This window comes from Patagioenas fasciata, chromosome 7, assembly GCF_037038585.1.
Source record: "Patagioenas fasciata isolate bPatFas1 chromosome 7, bPatFas1.hap1, whole genome shotgun sequence".
In the NCBI taxonomy this organism is placed as follows: domain Eukaryota; kingdom Metazoa; phylum Chordata; class Aves; order Columbiformes; family Columbidae; genus Patagioenas; species Patagioenas fasciata.
Window position 1 is genome coordinate 39,083,906 of NC_092526.1, and position 18,917 is coordinate 39,102,822.

Consider the following 18,917-nt stretch of genomic DNA (forward strand, 5'->3'; position numbering starts at 1 on the left):
AATGACCTTTCCTATTAAGTACTATGGTACTCGTCTATAAAACACATATTTCTTCATTTAATATCACACCTGACAGTTCAGAACATCTCCCTAGCAACCATCACTACCACACTTGCAGCCAAAGGATATAAAAACATTTGAGAAGCCTACAATAACAACCTTGTACAGGAAATGCTATTTTGAAAAAAAAAAAAAAACAAACAAGAAGAAACAGAGAGGAAATTTTAGGACTATCTTGTTCATCTGGGTTTAAGGGTTTTTTCGGTTGTTTGCTTTGGGGTTTTTGCTTTGTTTTTGTTTTTTAAGACCATCAGGGAAAGCAAGGAGGAAACTCAAGGGAGATGTAGGATCAGTTCTGCAGTTCCTTTGTGCAGCTCTGAACCAGAGCCAAGATTCCACCAGACAAACTGCTGGAGTTGGCCATGAATTAACTGCTGGCTTTATGTCAGAGAAAGACACGAAGAAAAGGCAGGCTGGTTCAAAAGCCCAGGAAACACCTGGAAATCACCATTCTGCTTCTGCTTTATATTCTCACTGCTTTCAGAGGGCACAGATGGTGGTCAGGACCGGCAGGGTTCATTTCTAACAGTGCGGATCTAAGTTAAAAATCAAAGAGGGAAAACAAAAACCCAACTTCTGCAAAAAGACCAAATTCAAATGGAGAATTTTTTATTTTTCCACTGCCAAAACTACTTAACTACTACTTGTTTACAGCTGCTTACCATTGTTCTGGCTTGAATAAGCCAATTTGCAGAACAGTAATTCCTTTGTGGGCAAATCATGGCCAAGATACTGCTTCCTTACTCTCTCTGCTGGGACCTATAGTGACGCTTTATTTCAAATACAGTCAAATGCTGAATAACAGCTCCTGATCTGCAAAGGCTCTTCATAAAAGCAAAGTCTACAGAGAATAAAACTATGCAGCTTTCAGCTGTTTTCATTCATTTTCTCAGTAAGAGAGAAAACAATGTCCCTGACTGACCTGCACATTTAGAATGATTACCATACCCTTTGAAAATGTAAAGTCACCTCCTGGAGATAATTATATTTCAGACCACTTCCACTGAAGCCCAAAATCTCTAACTTCCAAATCATTTCCATTCTGTTATGTGTTAATTACTAAAGATGTGATCAATACTGTCATTGCAACAGTTCCTAAGCACGGTGCTTATATACTTCAGGCACATACCAAGGCGTTGACATCCTCCGTTTTGTAGATCAACATCCGTATCTCTTCTGGATCGCCGCTGAAAATCGCTTGGACCAGTGGTGGCTGGAAAAAACAAACACAGAAGAAGCAGCATTACAGGTTTGTTTGTTTTATTTTTAAAAGGAGAGCATATTATTCCTGCTGATGTTTATTAATGCTGCCCATAGACATTGTATGACCCCAGTAACCAATCACCAAGAGTATCTCATCATTAAGAACTATCAGTTTGCTTGAGGATAAACTGAAATCACGAGTGTGTTTGTACATCTAATGAGCGTGTGTGTGCACAAACAGGGACCCCCATTAGAATGGCAACTTTTGTCAACAACACACAATTAGCCCAGATGTTCCCCTTGGCATGTAAGGGGAAAACTAATTACATCAGATATTGCTGCGTGCTTGCTGTTGGCACAGATTAATGGTCACGCAACACACATTTAGAAACAGGACATCACGCAGATAATGAATTTCTGGGCAATAAACATCTTGTATCTTTTTACTGAATAAGTATGCAGCGAGCGCAGTTAATTTTAACCACCCAAGAAGCAAAATAATTATCTTATTGTTTCAAGTCTGTTATTACGCTATTATGAATCAGAATGCATAAATAAATAATCAGGCACACAGGAGAAACAATCTGCCCGGCTCACTGCAGAATTTAAAATAATGCTGCAAAATGGAAGCATGCGTGACTACTTAAGCACGTAAAACTGCATCGGTTCTTAAGACTGCACATTTTTACTGTCTTGTAAAAGGATTATCTCAAAATTCACAAACAAGCTGGAAGAACAGAAGAAATACCATTTTGCCCCAAGCTTTTCACTGCAAAATTCATCATATTCAAAGGTGGAAAATACATTTTTAAGTTGATGGTGTCTATTTTAAGACATATTAATCCCTTATGTCCTTGAGAAAGATTCACACTGGAATTTCATTCTTGCCGCTCCGCCGATGGAAAAGGGAGAAAAGCAGCACCTTTTATCACAACTGTCTGAAGTCTCACATATTGTAGAGGATGTTTGGAAAAAGAAAAATAGAGCATTTCACCTGAACTATTTTGCATGTTTCCTTCCCAGCCCATGGCAGAACGGCCACAGATGATTCCCCACCAGAGAATGCCAACGCCAAATCTCAGAGTCTGCTCCCTTCTACCCAACTCAAATCAGAATTTACCTAAGGCTGAGGTGGTCTCATTTCTCCACTTTTCTCTTGTTTAAAGTGATTCTCTAATCTTATACATGCTAATAAAAATCAGTATTTCGTAGACTTAGCACAAACCTGACACGAACAGCTAGGAAAAACCAGTGAATGAATGAAATTAGAATGCTCACACCAAAATATTTCCATTTGATGTACATTTATCGTAATATTTAAATAACAAAATACACAGGAAAGCAAAGAACTCCCCAGTTTCAAGCTGAATGGCAACAAAACCCCATGGCCAAGCAACAAATACTCGGATGAGCCTCTGAACACGCTTGCAGGCACAGCCAGCACCCAACTAAATGTAGCAGCCGGGCTCTGGGGATGAGATTTCAGAGGCACCATCACAAGAGAAAAACCCAAAAGAACTTTGAATCTATTGGATTTTTACAGGTAATTACAGGTGATGTTTTTCTTTTAATAGGGAGAGAGTAAAGTACTGTGCATGGTTACATTTTTTCAAAGAGGGAAGTCTACAATGAGGCGGTTTGACCCTTCTTCCCTCTGCCTGAAATCTGAATGAGACACCTGGTTTTACAGGAAATGCTTGACCTTTTTAATTAGCACCAGCTGCTTAACACAGAAAGCAGATTGAGCACAACACTGTGCCCTTTAGACCTGTAAGACATACAAGATCCTCATCTCAATTTTTGTCCACCATTCCCCAGTCGTATCTACATGCAGTAGATATCAAAACTCGGTATTTATCACACCTTTGAAGCAGGTTCCGAGTCTCCCACTGCTGATGTACATAACGTTGCAGACAGGAGATAGCTGCCATACAGCCGTTTGCAACAGCCTTAGTCCTTCCGACCCTTTGCCGCGAGATTTACTTTTTATAGATCAATTACAATAGAATCTATCACTGCTAATTGTAACAGCAAGAGACAGAGATAACGGAGAAGGATCAGAGCCTGTAAACTGGAAAAAATAGACAGATCTTCAGTGATAACCACATTCATGCATTAATGACTTCAACTTTAAATAACTTTTTTTTTTTTAAATTCCTGAAGGGCAGATAATGACACTTCCTAATTATCAAAGATGGATACAGCATATTTTTGGAAATAATTTATAAAAGCTGTGACGGCATCATTAATAGGTTATTTCATCAAGGGAAATATTTTGCTTTAAAATTCTTCAAATTCAGAAGTTGTTAAATATTCAGAATGAAGGGTGGAAAAAAAAAGCAAGCACACTATGCGATACACACTTGCACTTCAAGCGAGAAAGAAAACCATAAGCAAAATGAAAACTATGCAGAGAAATAGTATTACAACATACCAAGAAACAACTGCTGAAACTTTAACATGGCGTTTATTTAGTCAAGCCTTCACGATACTTAAAAAGGAAAATATTCAGGATTCATTCTGCTCGTGCAATGCTGGGTCAAGCCCGGTATTTCTGTTCACACCATTTCTGATATGGCATCCTGGACGGTGCAAAACAAGCCTCTCAGCAAACCTATTTCTGGCTCTTAGCTTGGCTCCAGATTCTGGCTGCCTCCCATTTTTCATTACGATGCTCATCAACAGCCCCAAGAATTGCTTATGTTTCCAGGTGAATCAAAGGTTACATCCTGCCGTTCCTGGAATCCCAAAATTCCTTCTCACACCAAATGTGCTCTGAATGGCCTATGTTTTGTTCGACTTATCAGTTAAAGGCACCGAAATAACTCAAGGTGTGTTAAATTTAGATCACTTCTTAAAAGGAAAAGAGTTAAGCATGTTTAATTCCGCTTACCCCGTGTCCTTTCCTTCATTCTCATCGCTGTACACTGATCTGGGTTTTAGTTTTGGCCTTTGGGATTTTGGGCGGGTATGTGGGGTTTTTAAGTGCTGGCAGATCCTATAAAAAAATCAGTTAATACTGTCTTGAAGTTACATTTGTCAAGTGGAGACAAAGACTCAGCATGTTGCAGACTACTTAAAATAAGAAAGCATTTTTTAAAGGAAATAACAATAAACATCGTGACATAACATTTGTGATATTCACCAGCATTTGTTACCCATTTTAGTGGAGAAAAGTCTGTTGTAGGGAGCACAATAAAACTTGTTGGAATATCTACAAAGATTGAGGATAATCGATCTAATGGTATCCTGAATTTATTTTGTCTTCTTGAATTTGTTCCTTAGAAGTTTCTTGGGGGTTTATCTTGATACAAAGTGTGTGTTGCGTAGTATCTCACAACAGACATTTCAACAACACTGTTAAATAACAGCCCGGGATTGTAACGGCAGTACCAAAAAAGATCCAATTCTTCTTACACATTTCCAGCAGGGAGTGCTGCCACTAATCCATTTGTCACATTGATATTTTCTTCTTGTTACGTCAACATTTTGACTCCCAGAGCTTTTACCCTTTTTTATATTTCTTCACCCCCGCTCCATAACCCATCTACCATCTGGGTAGGAGCAGAGAAGAAGGCCTGGCACCAAGGTGGTGTTTCTGACCAAAAGGACAGCAGAAAGTCCCATCTCTGGGGGCATAAATTCCAGCTGGTGTAAATTATTTCATGTGAGGTGCTGTGCCATGTTACACCACCTGCTTTCCGAAGAGCCCTGTGCTTTCTGCCCAGCAGCACAAGATTACAAACCTCATGAGAAATAAAATGTCTGGCAGTACGGCAGAGCAATGGCGACCCTGGTGGCAGGCCGGCTCCTCACTAAAGAGTTAAGAATGAACGGTTAGGGGAGAGGATCACGTCAGAAACATCAACCACACCAACAGCTTTATTTCCTGCTCACTTGTACTGCAATGAAATCAAACACATTTCACAGAGCCACAGCATGGCTGGAGATCATCCAGTCCAACCCACCTGCTCGCGCAGGTTCACAGAGCAGATCACACAGGTGGGTCCAGGCGGGTTTGAATGTCTCAGAGAAGGAGACTCCACACCGGCTCTGGGCAGCCTGGGCCAGGCTCTGGCACCTCCCAGCAAAGAAGTTTCTCCTCATGTTCAGGTGGAGCCTCCTGTGTTTCGGTCTGTGCCCATTGCCCCTCACCCTGTTGTCTGGTCCATCCTCTGACACCCACCCTGAGATATTTATAAACATTGATCAGATCCCTCTCAGCTTCTCTAGCTGAACAGCCCCAGCTCTCTCAGTCTCCCCTCACAAGAAAGGTGCTCTAGGCCCCTCATCACGTCCATAGCCGCTGGCCTCCCTCCAGTAATTCCTCATCCTTCAAGCACACCAGCAATTTTTTGATTTTTTTTTTTTTTTATTTGGCCAATTTCAATCATATTTGAGAAAAAAAAAACAAGGCGATAAAAGCAATTCTACGTGCAAAAGAATGCCCTGGGGAGCAAGCAGGTTGCTGCTGTCTGTGTTCAGGGGCCCATGTTCTCTGGAGGCCGCGGACATCCCGCCTTCCCCCACCTACCAGCAGCAACTGAGGAGAAACGGAAATGCTGCAAGTTTATCTTCCTTCAGTTTATGAAACCATGTCTTAACCCTCTCTTCCTCACTGAGGTAAGCATAAGCAGGGACCGCTACACACACCACAGCTGGTTTAAGCAACTTTTACATTTTCCTCCCTCAGTGAAACAGCGAGACCTGCGTTTCATCTCGTGTCCTGAGCAGCCCACCGAGCAACAGCCCAGAGAATCCGTCTGTCCTGCAATCAAGTGCTAGATCTGATTTATGCAGCGTGCAGTGCTACTCATCATACACCTTCACAAAAATCGTTTTTAGAAAATTAATCCTGATTTAGTCAACCATAAAGTGGTATCTGAGCCTGCGAGATCTTACTCGGTAAGATTAGGACTTCCGCTGGTTAATGGTGTCTGCTTTATATTAATGTACACACAAAGAACGGAGCTATGAAACAGAGAGTGACTTAATAAATTTGCAGATACTTCTGAACTACTACACAAGCGACTACAAGGAAGTCGAAGGGCAGGATCAGAATTTACAACCACCTTGACAAGTTACACAAACAACTGGAGGGAGACGAGGACACTTTTCAGAATGGAGGAGAACACAGCAAGCCCAAGAAATCCAGAGTCGCTTTGTATAAGAAAGAATTTGGAACCACAGTTCACTAACAGAATGTAAGTGAACAATGTTATGAAAGAGGAAGAAACCTTAAAATAGGAATATGGCTTGCAAAACACACAGTAGTCCTTCCATGCTGCTCAGTACTGCTTAGGTTGCAACTGCAGCAAGGCAATTTGGGCCATCACTTGGCTTGAGGAGCAAACCAGAGCTCTAAAATATGGTTTTCAGGGAACATCTAAACAGATTGGAGCTATTCAGCCTACACAAAAGAAAATTTAAAGGGAACATGAGAACAATTTGCAACATGTAAAAGGTTGTTGCTAAAAGAAATCATCTGTTTTCCACACCCAAGCGCTACACAGCTCGAATGGCTGCACGCAAGGAGGATGTGCTTCTGCTCCATTAAAGGCAACGCAAACCAGGACATTGGTTACTGATTTGGCTGAGTTACAGTGAACTGCAGCCCATCATTTCAAAACCAGATCTAGTCCAATGATCACTGAAGGTCAAAGGGATTCTTTTCCGCAGGCTTCAGTAAGGCAAGGGATTGAATATACAAAAGAACCAAAACAAAATTCACACCGCGTTTACACAAATAGAAAGCTTAACGCAAAAGGGATAAGCTACAGCAGGCTGCACTCCCGATCAAAAACAGGGAACATGCTTTTTATAGCATTTTGGCTGGGTATTACACCATAAAAGGGACAACTATTTAAATAGTGTGATGCTGGCACTAGAGAAATTTCTACAGAAATCAGTATATCTATATATACATATATATATATATCTATTTCCAAAAGTTCAAGGGAAGTCTAGTGCCTTTGGGTAGAAACACATTAACACATGGCATGACACCAGCGGACCTTCAGTTTATTATATTACTGGTGGATCTTGCTCAGGCTCAAGTAACCTCCTTCTGCATTGCACATCACAGCAAAGTCTCAGCACCGCCCACCTCCTGCTATGTAGCTCATTCCTTCTAGTGAGAGAGTGCCATCCCAACAAACCATCCTCCTGTTAGCTCCAGAAGATTCAGAAATTCCCCCAACATACTGTTTCATACACAGCAGGTGTCAGATATACTTTGAAAGACATTAAACACTAATGGTTTTGTTTCCTGGTTTGTCTTGGAGGGTCACGGAGCTCACTGTGGTCAGTTATTAATGTTTTCATACAACAGTAAAATCCTTTGCAGATTTTAGTCTCCTTCGGTAAGCTAGTATAAAACTCAGATTAAAAATGTTTGCCAGCTGAGGCTGACGACAGCGTTATTTCCATTAATAGCAGAGTAACTATGTGTTAAACATGCAGATCAGTCCGTAACAGCGTTTCATCTCCCTTTGCATTAGGCACGCTACAGTTGGCACGGGGCTCCAGCTCCACGACCAAAGCAGATGTTTTACTTCTGTTTTGAATCTGGAACAGATTAGCAACGTTAGCTTAATTCAGTATATCCTAATAATACCCTCATACTCATAATCAACCAAACAAGTGAAAGAAAAATCAAAAATCAAGCTTTGCTGATTAATGCAATGTCAAGTAGCCAGGCCAAAGCAATGAAATGTAAATGTTTTAATCCTAAACTGCAGGTGCCACTTGTAATCCAAACCCAATGTTTTATTTTGCTAGAGAGGCCGCAGTTTATTAAAGATTAAAGGAGGTTTAATTAGACTTGCATAGCCTAACACTTCAGCCTCTCATTTTCTATGAACCATTCCACTTCAAAAATAAAAACCCCTTACTATTCTGTGTTGTTTTGTCGTGCATCACAACCCTGATGCCAAAAGGAACACTTGCAGAAAGGAATACTTTAATGTTAGAAAAAGTGTTATTTTTTCCTGAAGAGAGGTTTTACATGAAAAAACAAATCTGGATCTTGAGTCTCAAAAGACTACATATCACCATTTCCTCCCCAAGTTCCTGTGTAAATATTTCTGTATTAGCTTTGTCAAAATTAGCCCCAAAAATATGCAACCCTACTACAAAACAAAAAGCAACTCACTGCCACTTAATCAGCTTAGACATGTAAGTGCTTATGGTCAAGGCAGTGGCAACGTGCTCTATACTCATTTTCACCTGTGCTTTTAAGCGGGCATTATTCTCGACCTCTCTCTAATGACAAGAGCAGAAAGAGCTGGTGACAGCTTGATATCAACCACTTAATGAGATCAGGAAAGCTGAATTACCGTAACCTAGCTAAACAATAAAACCAAAACAAACCAGAGGGCTTCCCAATCCAGTCTGAGTTGACTGTTCTTTTATGATTCCTTGGCCACACCACCGTGGATGCCTGTGGTATTTGAACATTTCCACTTAACAGGGAGCTCTTCAAGTCCTTCTGCCCCTCGAAGAAGAGGTTGTTTGAGGAAGAGCCTGAGGAACGTGTCTGCACTGCCACTAGTTACCCCAGATGACATTTTTTGAAAGGAGATGTATTTCTGGGATCATGCCATGGGAGATGAGACCCTACATCAACTCAAGAAGGTGGAGGTGTTGACCTTACTCTTTCCCTTCTAAATTCCATGTAAATGCCAACCCAAAGTCTGTGGAGCTGAATTAGTCATCATCTCCATTCATGTTCATTCATTTACAAGTGACTCAAGTCAAGCATCAGAAGCTGGTGAGATCTGAGAGCACCTAAGCTAGGCTCAGGCTTTGCTCTTTGCTTGCTTAACTCTTTTTCAAGGAATTGGTTTGGCAAACCACTGCTCTATTTTGTTGTCTGGTTTCTCCATTCTCAGACCACCCGGCCACTCCACTAAACAAAGCAAACCTCTCTGTGTCCCACAGCCTCTTAGCTCTTGTGCAGCTCTCATCTTCTTTTTATGGCGCTGATTATAATTCAAGATCTGTATTTCTCCTTCTCTGATGTCTTGTTTACGCTGGTATTTGTAGCTCACCATTCACTGGCTGCCCAACACTTCCGAAGGGTACACAGGAAAGCAGAGCTTTCTTGTATCCCAGACCTCAGATTTTTCAGGATAAGATAAACAAAATGCATTTAAGGGCCACCTAACCCTGTTTGCATTTAAGTTGATGGCAAAAACTTTCAAACCATGTCAAGAGACCAAGAGCAATGCTTGGTGCTTTGGAAAACGTCCACCTTCAATATATGAAGCTGCACGATCTTTCAGAGGGATGGGAAAAGCTTCAAGGGTGAGAAAATGATAGATAGATAGATAGATAGATAGATAGATAGATAGATAGATGGATGGATAGATGGATAGATGGATGGATAGATGGATGGATAGATGGATGGATAGATGGATGGATAGATGGATGGATAGATGGATGGATAGATGGATGGATAGATGGATGGATAGATGGATGGACAGACAGGGAAAAAAGGAAGCAGCCTGTTCCCAAAACTCTGCCCACCTGCTTTCACTAAGGATTTTGGATGAGGAAGTACAGGACTGTTCTGCTTGCAGCCACTTATTGTGGGCTCCAGATTCCCTTCTCCTCTGGGGTAAGATGAGAAGGATGAAGTATGTAGACCATGAGGACAGACTGCATGTTTCTGATGTATATTAATTTCAGTTCCCCTGCTCCCTGAAACTGTTTGGGTCCTGGGGGCATTTCTCACTTGAATTTTGTTTCTTTCTCTACAGGAGTGGAAAAAAAACCCAAACCACACACTGAAAAAACCAACCAGCTCCAAGTCATAATAAATATTTGAACAGATTTCTGCAAACCAAGAACAAGACATTTCAAATCTAGGTCATCTATGAAGGTATTACAGTGTCACTGTGCTAAATTTCCCTGCGAGACAGAGCTACCACTTGGTAACTTACTGCGCTGACACACAGATTCTGAGGAAAGCCTCAGGAAATACTTTAAGCGGGTTTCTATGTAGAAAGGAAAACACAAATCACATTTCTAAATGGCTACACCCTACTCCATCAGCCTGGAGAGGCGACGATTTTGCAGGGAAGAATCAAGATTGCTAATGATAAAGCAGGGACAAACATCGGAAAGCAAAGAGGAATAAATGCCGTGTTCTCCCTCAACCAAAAATTTAAAGCCAACATAATGAAAAAGAAATTAAGAAATGTATATACTAAATATCATGCAGCTTTAAAACAACAGCAAGCCTTTAGAGCTGTCCAGGATAGATTTATGAAAACTCTCAATGTCATCAAGCACCCAGAATGATCACTTCAGTTCAAACCACCATGTACTGCACTATTTCAAAAGTCTGTGCTTCTAAAAGGTCAAGAATTACACCCTGAATTAGAATCTTCAAGTAATGCATGAAGCTTGCCCCATGATGACATCTTTGCACACCTCTGCCAGGTTATTTTAGAGCTTCTAATTTGTGCTATTTTAAAAAGAAGGTGGTAAGGAACTTTATTCTTGTGGTCAGAAAATCACTTCTCACATTCATTTCTCCTAATTGTTTCTCACAAGTATTGCTGCTCAAACATCATCCTATGTGTAAAGTGTAATTAAGATGTTCTAGATAAACAAACAAATTACAAGTCTGTTTGCATGATGGGAGAGGTAGAAAATCCACATTGAAGAAGGGGGAGGTTCCTGAAGCCTATAAGTGGGTAACTTTGGTGGTTTGTAGCAAATCAGAATTGTGTTACCTAAACTGATGAAAACTGACAGGTAAATGAAATGCTACCACATTTCCACAGTTGGAGACAGCAACACTTTATCATCCCACAATCTTAAAACACTTCATAAGGGTGGATCCCAACTTCCACTACATTTTGTTGAGTGACAGCAGTATTAAATTTCAGAAGTAAATTGGGATTTATAGAACTGATTATAAGATATGTAAATGAATTCCTAGACACCACAGTACATGGAATTACAAGAAGCCAACCAAAAAAAGGTATTTACATGAGCAGAGAACCAGGCCTAAGTGTGCATGGCATCACAGCACTGAGGTGACATTTGCATACCCACCATTCATGGAAAAAGCCAAATCTCAAACCCCTTGGTTGTGCAAGAATGACAGAATCCCAGGTTGGAAGGGACCACAAGGACCATCTGGTCTGACCTTCCTTGGCACAAGCACAGTCTAGACAAGTTGGCCCCGCACCTTGTTCAGCCGAACCTTTAAAGTGTCCCATGTTGGGGCATCCACCACTTCCCTGGGAGATGATTCCAGTGGCCAGTTCTCCTCCTTGTGAAAAATTTCCCACTTGTGTCCAATTGGCATGTCTCCAGAAGTAACTTGTACCCATTGCCCCTCATCTGTTCCAAGGGATTCCTTGTAAAAAGGGAGTCTCCAAATCAAGTCAGGGCTGGATGAAAAATGCCACCTAGCTCTGAATCTGCTTACAAAACCAAAGACGTATATGTACCCCTCAAAACACTGTCCTTAAAAGCCGCCCATCAGAACATCGACAAAGATTTCCAGAGGGGAATGGCATCAAGTGACTGAAAACCACATTCAGATCAACAAAGAAGAACCCAACATGGCACAGAAATAACCATCCATTCCTCAGGCCCACCGCACAAGGAAGGAAGGAAACAGGTAATTTTCGTGTGCTAGAGATGAAGAAAATGAAAAGCACTTCACAAAAAGTATAAAGCAGAAAGCAAGAAATACTCCCAAGCGGCAGGTAGCACTCCAGAGGTCCCCTCGGACACGGGATTCACCACCGACCAAGTCCCTTGGGAGGAAAAGACGGGTTAATTAAGCTCTTTAAAGAACTATAATTAGTTCAACAGGAAAGACAGTTCTGTCTTCCTGATTCAGCTACAGCGAGTGCCAAGAAGTCTGAACATGCATGCAAAAAGGGCATACATACATATATATATGTGTATATATAAAACACAATGACAATAAGTGGAGTCTAAATAATACCTTGAGAAATTGATCAGTTCCTGTAGTTGACATATCTTGCTTTGCAGATCTAGTTGACCAAAACATTAATGCAAAAAATTAAAATTACCATACTTTTTATTTTTCACTGTGTAAATTTAATGACATTTATCAGTTCAGCTTCAAGTCAGGGGGTCAATATTTAGTTTCTATATTTAATTACATTTTATTTTCATCATGGCCTTTTCCAGATAAATGTTTAATCAGGGTGTTTACTATAATATAAAAATTACTGGAGCGAAAAGAATGAAGCAATAATGTTCTTATCTTTATATGTAACGTCATATGTTAAAATCTAGAAGGCTCATTAAAAAAGGGCAACAATGTCACTGCATGAAGAACCTGCTAACAAGCCCTCAAGTAGAAAAGGACCTAAGTAGTGGTAAAAATTAACAACTAGAATATGAAACCATCATGCCTTTCAGAGAGTATCAGGGAACCATTCATGCTTCAATAAGATGCAATTAAAAGCAAAATATAAATTTAAGTTCAATGCATCCCAATTTCACCCATACAACAGCAGTGACAACAATTCCATTGCCAAAAATGTAGCATGGATTTCTCCACCTAAATAACATGCCAGGTTTGGAGCAGAATTCAAAATAAAACTTGCTAAGGACCAAATGTTTCAGCTAGTAGAAAACTGGCAAGTTTACTGCAAAACCTGCTGCATAAAAAGAATATATTTCCTACATATTTCCAGGTAGTACTTCCTAGCTACGATTCTGTAAGATATATATATATATATATATTCCCTCCCCTGGGTTTGTCTGGTTTGCGGTCCTGTTTTCTGCTCCTTTTTGCCTTTGTTTTAGTGACTGCTGAGCCCATTTCTTCTTGCAGAAATGACTCATTTTCAATGGGCACCATCAGTCTTCTCTTACTGTGCGTAGACCAACTCTTGTGTAAATCACGTAAAGACATGCACCAAACCCTATTTACAGAGGAAGTTTCCTTCTAAATTAGGCAGGAGGTAGCTGCTTTGTGACATTTAAACTTGCTGCAGCAGACAACCCCAAGTGGCAGTTTATGTTCTCTCCATCATAAAGCCATAGAGTCTGGATAGAATAAACCACATAAAATGCATTTTTGCAAGGGGTGGAAATTCATTTTCACAAAGTAACTGGGAAGGGACAAGAGAGATTTAACAGGACACTGAGCCCTTCCCTTTTGGAACACCAGTTCATCCAGCCCATACATAGGAGGACAGACTTGCTCCATGAAGCTCACCCAGTGATCTGGATCCATATTCCTAAAAAGAACTCTCTTCATGGGAAATTCAATGCAAAACAGCTTGATCCATTAGAAGAGCAAAATGTGGAAAATGAAAACCAACCATGTTGCTGTTTCTGCGCGCCTACGACCAACGCAAATCTCATCAAGATGGGAGCATCTCATGCTTGGGTGACTTTACAGCCCACGACGGCTTCGCTGGCATCGCTCCCACGCACTCATCACAATTACTGCTCCGCGCTAGAGCAATTCTCTGAGGTGGTAACTGAATTTAACCAGATTTTTGTAATAGGAAACAAATAAATAAATCAGCAGAGAAGCAGAACAAGAAGAAATAAGTTTTTATCTCCAGGATCGATGGTTCTTATTTACTCGTCCCTTACAAACGCTCTGCTGAGCATTAAAATGCTGTAAGACACTCAAGACAATAATCTCTTATGTATGAACCATCCAGCTGAGAGAGAAGGAAAATTATATTCCACATTTAGTTTCGCTGATGTGACTGCACAACAAAAACCTCATAGTGAAGACCAGAAGGATCAGAAGAATTTTAAACGTTCTTGTGAGTTTTGACTTTTAATTTTAGGCTGTGCAGTTCATTGAACAAACTAAAATACAGCTGCACTAAATCTGGTATGATTTGGTGTAATTGGTATGACCTTGTCTATACTAGGAGGCCAAAAATAAGAAATTAAAAAAATTTGAAAATGCCCACATGCCTTGGGTTGGCACAGACATGTTAAATGAAATTCCTAGTGTAAGCAGGATATTATGTATATATTGTAATTCAGATGGGAATATATGTGTATGTGGATTCCACTGACAGCCAACCTAATGACACCAATGGAGAAGGATCGACCTACTAGAAAAATCTTCACTTTGATTTTTCCAGGAACATTCCTCCTCAAAAACTCATGGCCTCACAGCCCAGATCCCTGATTTACTGTTGGACCAAGAACAACTCTCGTACTCCCCAGATCCTCAGGTCTTCAATGTTTCATTTATGGAAGAGAACTCTTGGAATAACTGCCAGAAAAACCAACTGAGACAAGGGGGCTGTGCCCAGGAACGCCAGCGAAATGCAAGGCTACCAGAAGGTGTGCAACACAAAGGAAATAACACCTAAAGATATATATATATGTCTGTGTTGTTCGGACAGTCATGGGCGCTCACCCAGCACTTTTCTACTGTTTGTATATGCTGGGAAACCTTCAGTCGCCCTCAGGTAAATCCACATCTGTGGGCGCCTCAGACTGCAACAACTCCCTCCAAACTTGCCAAAGACATACATGTCAGATACAGATATGTATCTCTGAAAATTATGTTTGTGAGTAGCCGAGCCAAGCAAAATTCCGGACCTGAACCAACAGCAAGTTCTACCTCTGAAAGCATCGTGACAAGAAGCCCATCGGCTCCCCGGGCTTCGGGCTGGAAATGTATGTTCCTGAGGAAAACCAGATGAAAAGCCAACGCCAATGGAGCTGTGTGACTCATAGCGCTCACCTCGGCCAAGACAAAAATATCATGGGACTAAAACCAGCAAGTAATCCTCAGTCATCATGCAAAAGAAAAGGTAAAAGACACAGAGTTGTTGTTGGTTTCTTTGTTTTTTTTTTTTTGAAACAGCACAAGGCTGCCATGTGACAGGGTGATGCTAATTACTCTATTTCAAGAACCCTTCAGAGTAAGGGACAGAGTAATTGAGGCTTTATAATGATTAATATTAACTAGCTGAGTGCTGGGTTGCGAGGCTGAGCCTGCAATGGGTGGCATGGCCGGGCAACCGGTCACACAGAATCCCAGAATGTCAGGGGTTGGAAGGGCCCTGGAAAGCTCATCCAGTGCAATCCCCCCATGGAGCAGGAACACCCAGATGAGGTTCCACAGGAAGGTGTCCAGGTGGGTTTGAATGTCTGCAGAGAAGGAGACTCCACAACCTCCCTGGGCAGCCTGGGCCAGGCTCTGCCACCCTCAACAGGAAGAAGTTTCTTCTCAAATTTCAGTGGAACCTCTTGTGTTCCAGTTTGAACCCATTGCCCCTTGTCCTATCACTGGTTGTCACCGAGAAGAGCCTGGCTCCATCCTCCTGACACTCCCCCTTTCCATATTGATCCCCATGAATGGGTCACCCCTCAGTCTCCTCTTCTCCAGCTCCAGAGCCCCAGCTCCCTCAGCCTTTCCTCACACGGGAGATGCTCCACTCCCTTCAGCATCTTGGTGGCTGCGCTGGACTCTCTCCAGCAGTTCCCTGTCCTTCTGGAACTGAGGGGCCACAACTGGACACAATATTCCAGATGTGGTCTCACCAGGTCAGAGTAGAGGGGCAGGAGAACCTCTCTGACCTACTGACCACCCCCTTCTAACCCACCTCAGGTACCATTGGCCTTCCTGGCCACAAGGGCCCAGTGCTGGCTCATGGTCACCCTGCTGTGCCCAGGACCCCCAGGTCCCTTTCCCCTACACTGCTCTCTAATAGGTCATTCCCCAACTTACACTGGAACCTGGGGTTGTTCCTGCCCAGATGACAGACTCTGCACTTGCCCTTGTTATATTTCATTAAAGTTTTCCCCACCCAGCTCTCCAGTCTCCAGCTGGTCCTGGGGAACTGGGACAACCAGTCACTAGAATGCATTACTGGCCAAGTTCCTGCAGCAATAAAGAGGGGGGAAATTAACTCAGGTTTAATAAACACTGTAGGGTAAACATTATTTCAGATAGACACCAAATATAAATACTTAGGGTTTTTTTCTTAAAGACACAGTCAACTTCTAAGCAACAGCATCTAAAACACTGAGCTCTCCCAGAGCTTTTCCATATGTCTGTCTAAAAGAAAGATCCCAAGAGGGTTGTTCTTCCGTTCGCCATTTCGAACACAGATCACAATGTCTCAGATGACATCAGCATGAATTGAGAACAGGGAAAGGTTTATTACTGAAAGCAGGTGTCTGTTACAGCCCAGCTAAAATATCCTTTGCACCAGCCAACCTTTCAGTCAAACAAACAGCATAATTAGGGCAATCGTGCTTGTAGGGTCAGAACCCAAACAGAAACCCATACAGAGAGGGCTGCCATGAACACCCAGCAGTACGCTGGGTCTCAACTGTTCAGATCAAAAGGATAAACATGTCTCCAAGTTGCATGGACAACAAACACTTTCTGCTGCTTTTGCATGCTTGGCGCCTTGGGATTTTTGGCATTGCAAAATACAGGCAAAGAATCTCCGACACCAAAAATAAGAAGTGTAACCAGAAGAGAAATGCAGAAGGGCACACACTTGTCATTTTGTCTTTGGAGAATAAGAAACAATCTCTTCCAAACAGATTGCAAAACATTATCACAACGCAGCCTCTGAAGAAATAGCAAGGTAAACCTCAGCCTACAAGTTTAGCACACATTGGACATTTCATAAATCTGTTATAAGAAAATATATCCTCGTTCTTAAACTACACCTCAAAATCATCAGCAATTTCATTTTTATTGGAAGACCATCAGGATTCCTCCACTCATGCAGGTTCCCCTCTCAGAAGACACCATCACTAACGCCTTCATTTTGACACAGCGATAGAAAATTCCTGCTGTAAATAACAAAACGATTGGTGCTGTGCCACACTGTGCTGGCCCAAAGTTTCTCCCTAACGTGTCATTAAGGGAAATGCATCGACCAACTCAGATTAGCGCTTCCTCCGGAGCAGCAAGATGAACGGCAGATGACACCTTGGACAGTTTTGCTAGCAAGTATCACAGAAAGCAACGAAAACCACAAGATAAATTAATATAATCATATCAAAAGACAGAAAGTAGCACTAAGTGACAACCCATCCGCTTGTCTCCAAAGTCATGTTTTGATGGGTAAGTACAAGATCTAGCGATCTATGTTCTGGAAGGGAGTTGCAGTGCGAAAGGCTGCCGTCCAAATAAGTCCCATTTAAAGCAAGACTAAACTCTGAAAGCAAGGAGGGAATAAATCATATGAGTAACTGCGGGTTACAGCTAAATGACAGCACATTTCACGGGATTACACAGCCAAAATATACACAATTATTAAAAAAAAAAAAAAGGCACGAGATAGAACAAGAGATAAAGGAGGCCCCAGGAAATTCTGGTCTTGCTTTCAAACATCATGGACACAGTTTGGGGCAGAATGGAACTGATATGTCCTCACTGATAAGTCCACACTACAGCAAAGCTGTGTGATAACGAAGACACGTTGCAGATAGGAATCACGTAAACAGCAAAGAGTCCAATTATATAGTCTCTGCTGACAAAATCAGATCTACATGACTGACTTAAAGGTAGTGAATGAGTTGAGGGGGAAGAAAAACAGCAACAACAAAAAAGAACAAACCACGCACCCCTCTGCAACAGCAGAATGAACACAGAAAAATGTGAATACCCTCCGGGGAGTTTCCATTCTGCACATGCTTCCCAATTACTTTACAGCCACCACATTTCAACATAGAGCAAGAAAAAGAGAAGAGGCCTCTGTCCCAGCTTACAGTCCAATTAACACATGATGAGCGTGAAGATTTCTAATGACTTTCAGGCATTGATCCATGAATCCACCCACCTGCATTCCTACAAATATCCAAGAATATTCAGAGCGACAGACTGACGTGAACATTCCCATAAACACAGTGTGAAAAAGAAAGCTTTCGCCTCATTAGCTTTGGCCAATGAGATATCAACGGAGCTTCCCACTTTTAGACCTGAAACTGAATCCAGGTCGCTACCATTAGCAGAGAAAGTAGACCAGTTTTCCATATCAACAAATATCTGAACAGGCATAAGGGAGGGACAACACTTCTTTTGAAAAGAAAGGTGACAGGAGGCCGAAGATTGACCAGATCGATGATGGAAACCCATCAACCCATATGCAACTCCTACATTTCTGTTTTTCACCACAGTTACCAGCAATGTGACAACTGCTTTTTGCCACTGAGCAGCAAGATAGTGTTTCATGAAGGGAAGATGCTGACTTTGAGCAGATCTTGCCATGGCTGATGTGGTTGGCGCAGGGAGGTTCTCCAAGGGCACTTTTGCATCCCCATCCAGAGTTCAGCCTCCTGTGTTCCTGCCCTCAAACCTCTTCTACCACACATACTTTACGAAACCCACATATTTTTTTTTCTTCCCATGTTTTCCTGAAAGAATAAATTAATCTGGTATTAGTAAAGACAGGCTGTTATTATTATCTATAGGAAAAACAAAAGACACTCATCTTATCTAAGGCTCAGCATAAACAACGGATGGGGAGAAGGGAAGCGGAGACAACGTTCGGTACAGCCCATTCGAGCACCCAAGGTCGGAGGGTTTTGCCCCATTTTGCAGGCATGAAGAGGTGAGGACACAGCAGCCAAAGGGTTGTCTGCAAGAGGAGGGAGAGCTACAAGCAGCCTGCAGCGACCTGCCTGCCTTACAACTGTGTGCT

General features: G+C 41.8%; 1 protein-coding gene across 18 annotated transcripts in view; it reads right to left on the reverse strand.

Moving 5' to 3' along the window:
* Window positions 1–18,917, reverse strand: part of ANKRD44 (ankyrin repeat domain 44) — a 90,368-nt gene that overhangs the window by 47,318 nt on the left and 24,133 nt on the right. For 17 of the 18 annotated variants that reach the window (XR_011740110.1, XR_011740109.1, XM_071811490.1 and 14 more), the window contains exon 2: window positions 1,190–1,273. Coding sequence is in view for 16 of the 18 variants with exons in the window: in XM_071811490.1 (XP_071667591.1) it covers window positions 1,190–1,273 (84 nt within the window). In the remaining 2 variants the exon portion in view is untranslated. Of the gene's footprint in view, window positions 1–1,189; window positions 1,274–4,156; window positions 4,262–18,917 lie in introns of all 18 variants that reach the window. The other variant, XM_071811489.1, reaches the window with a different exon arrangement.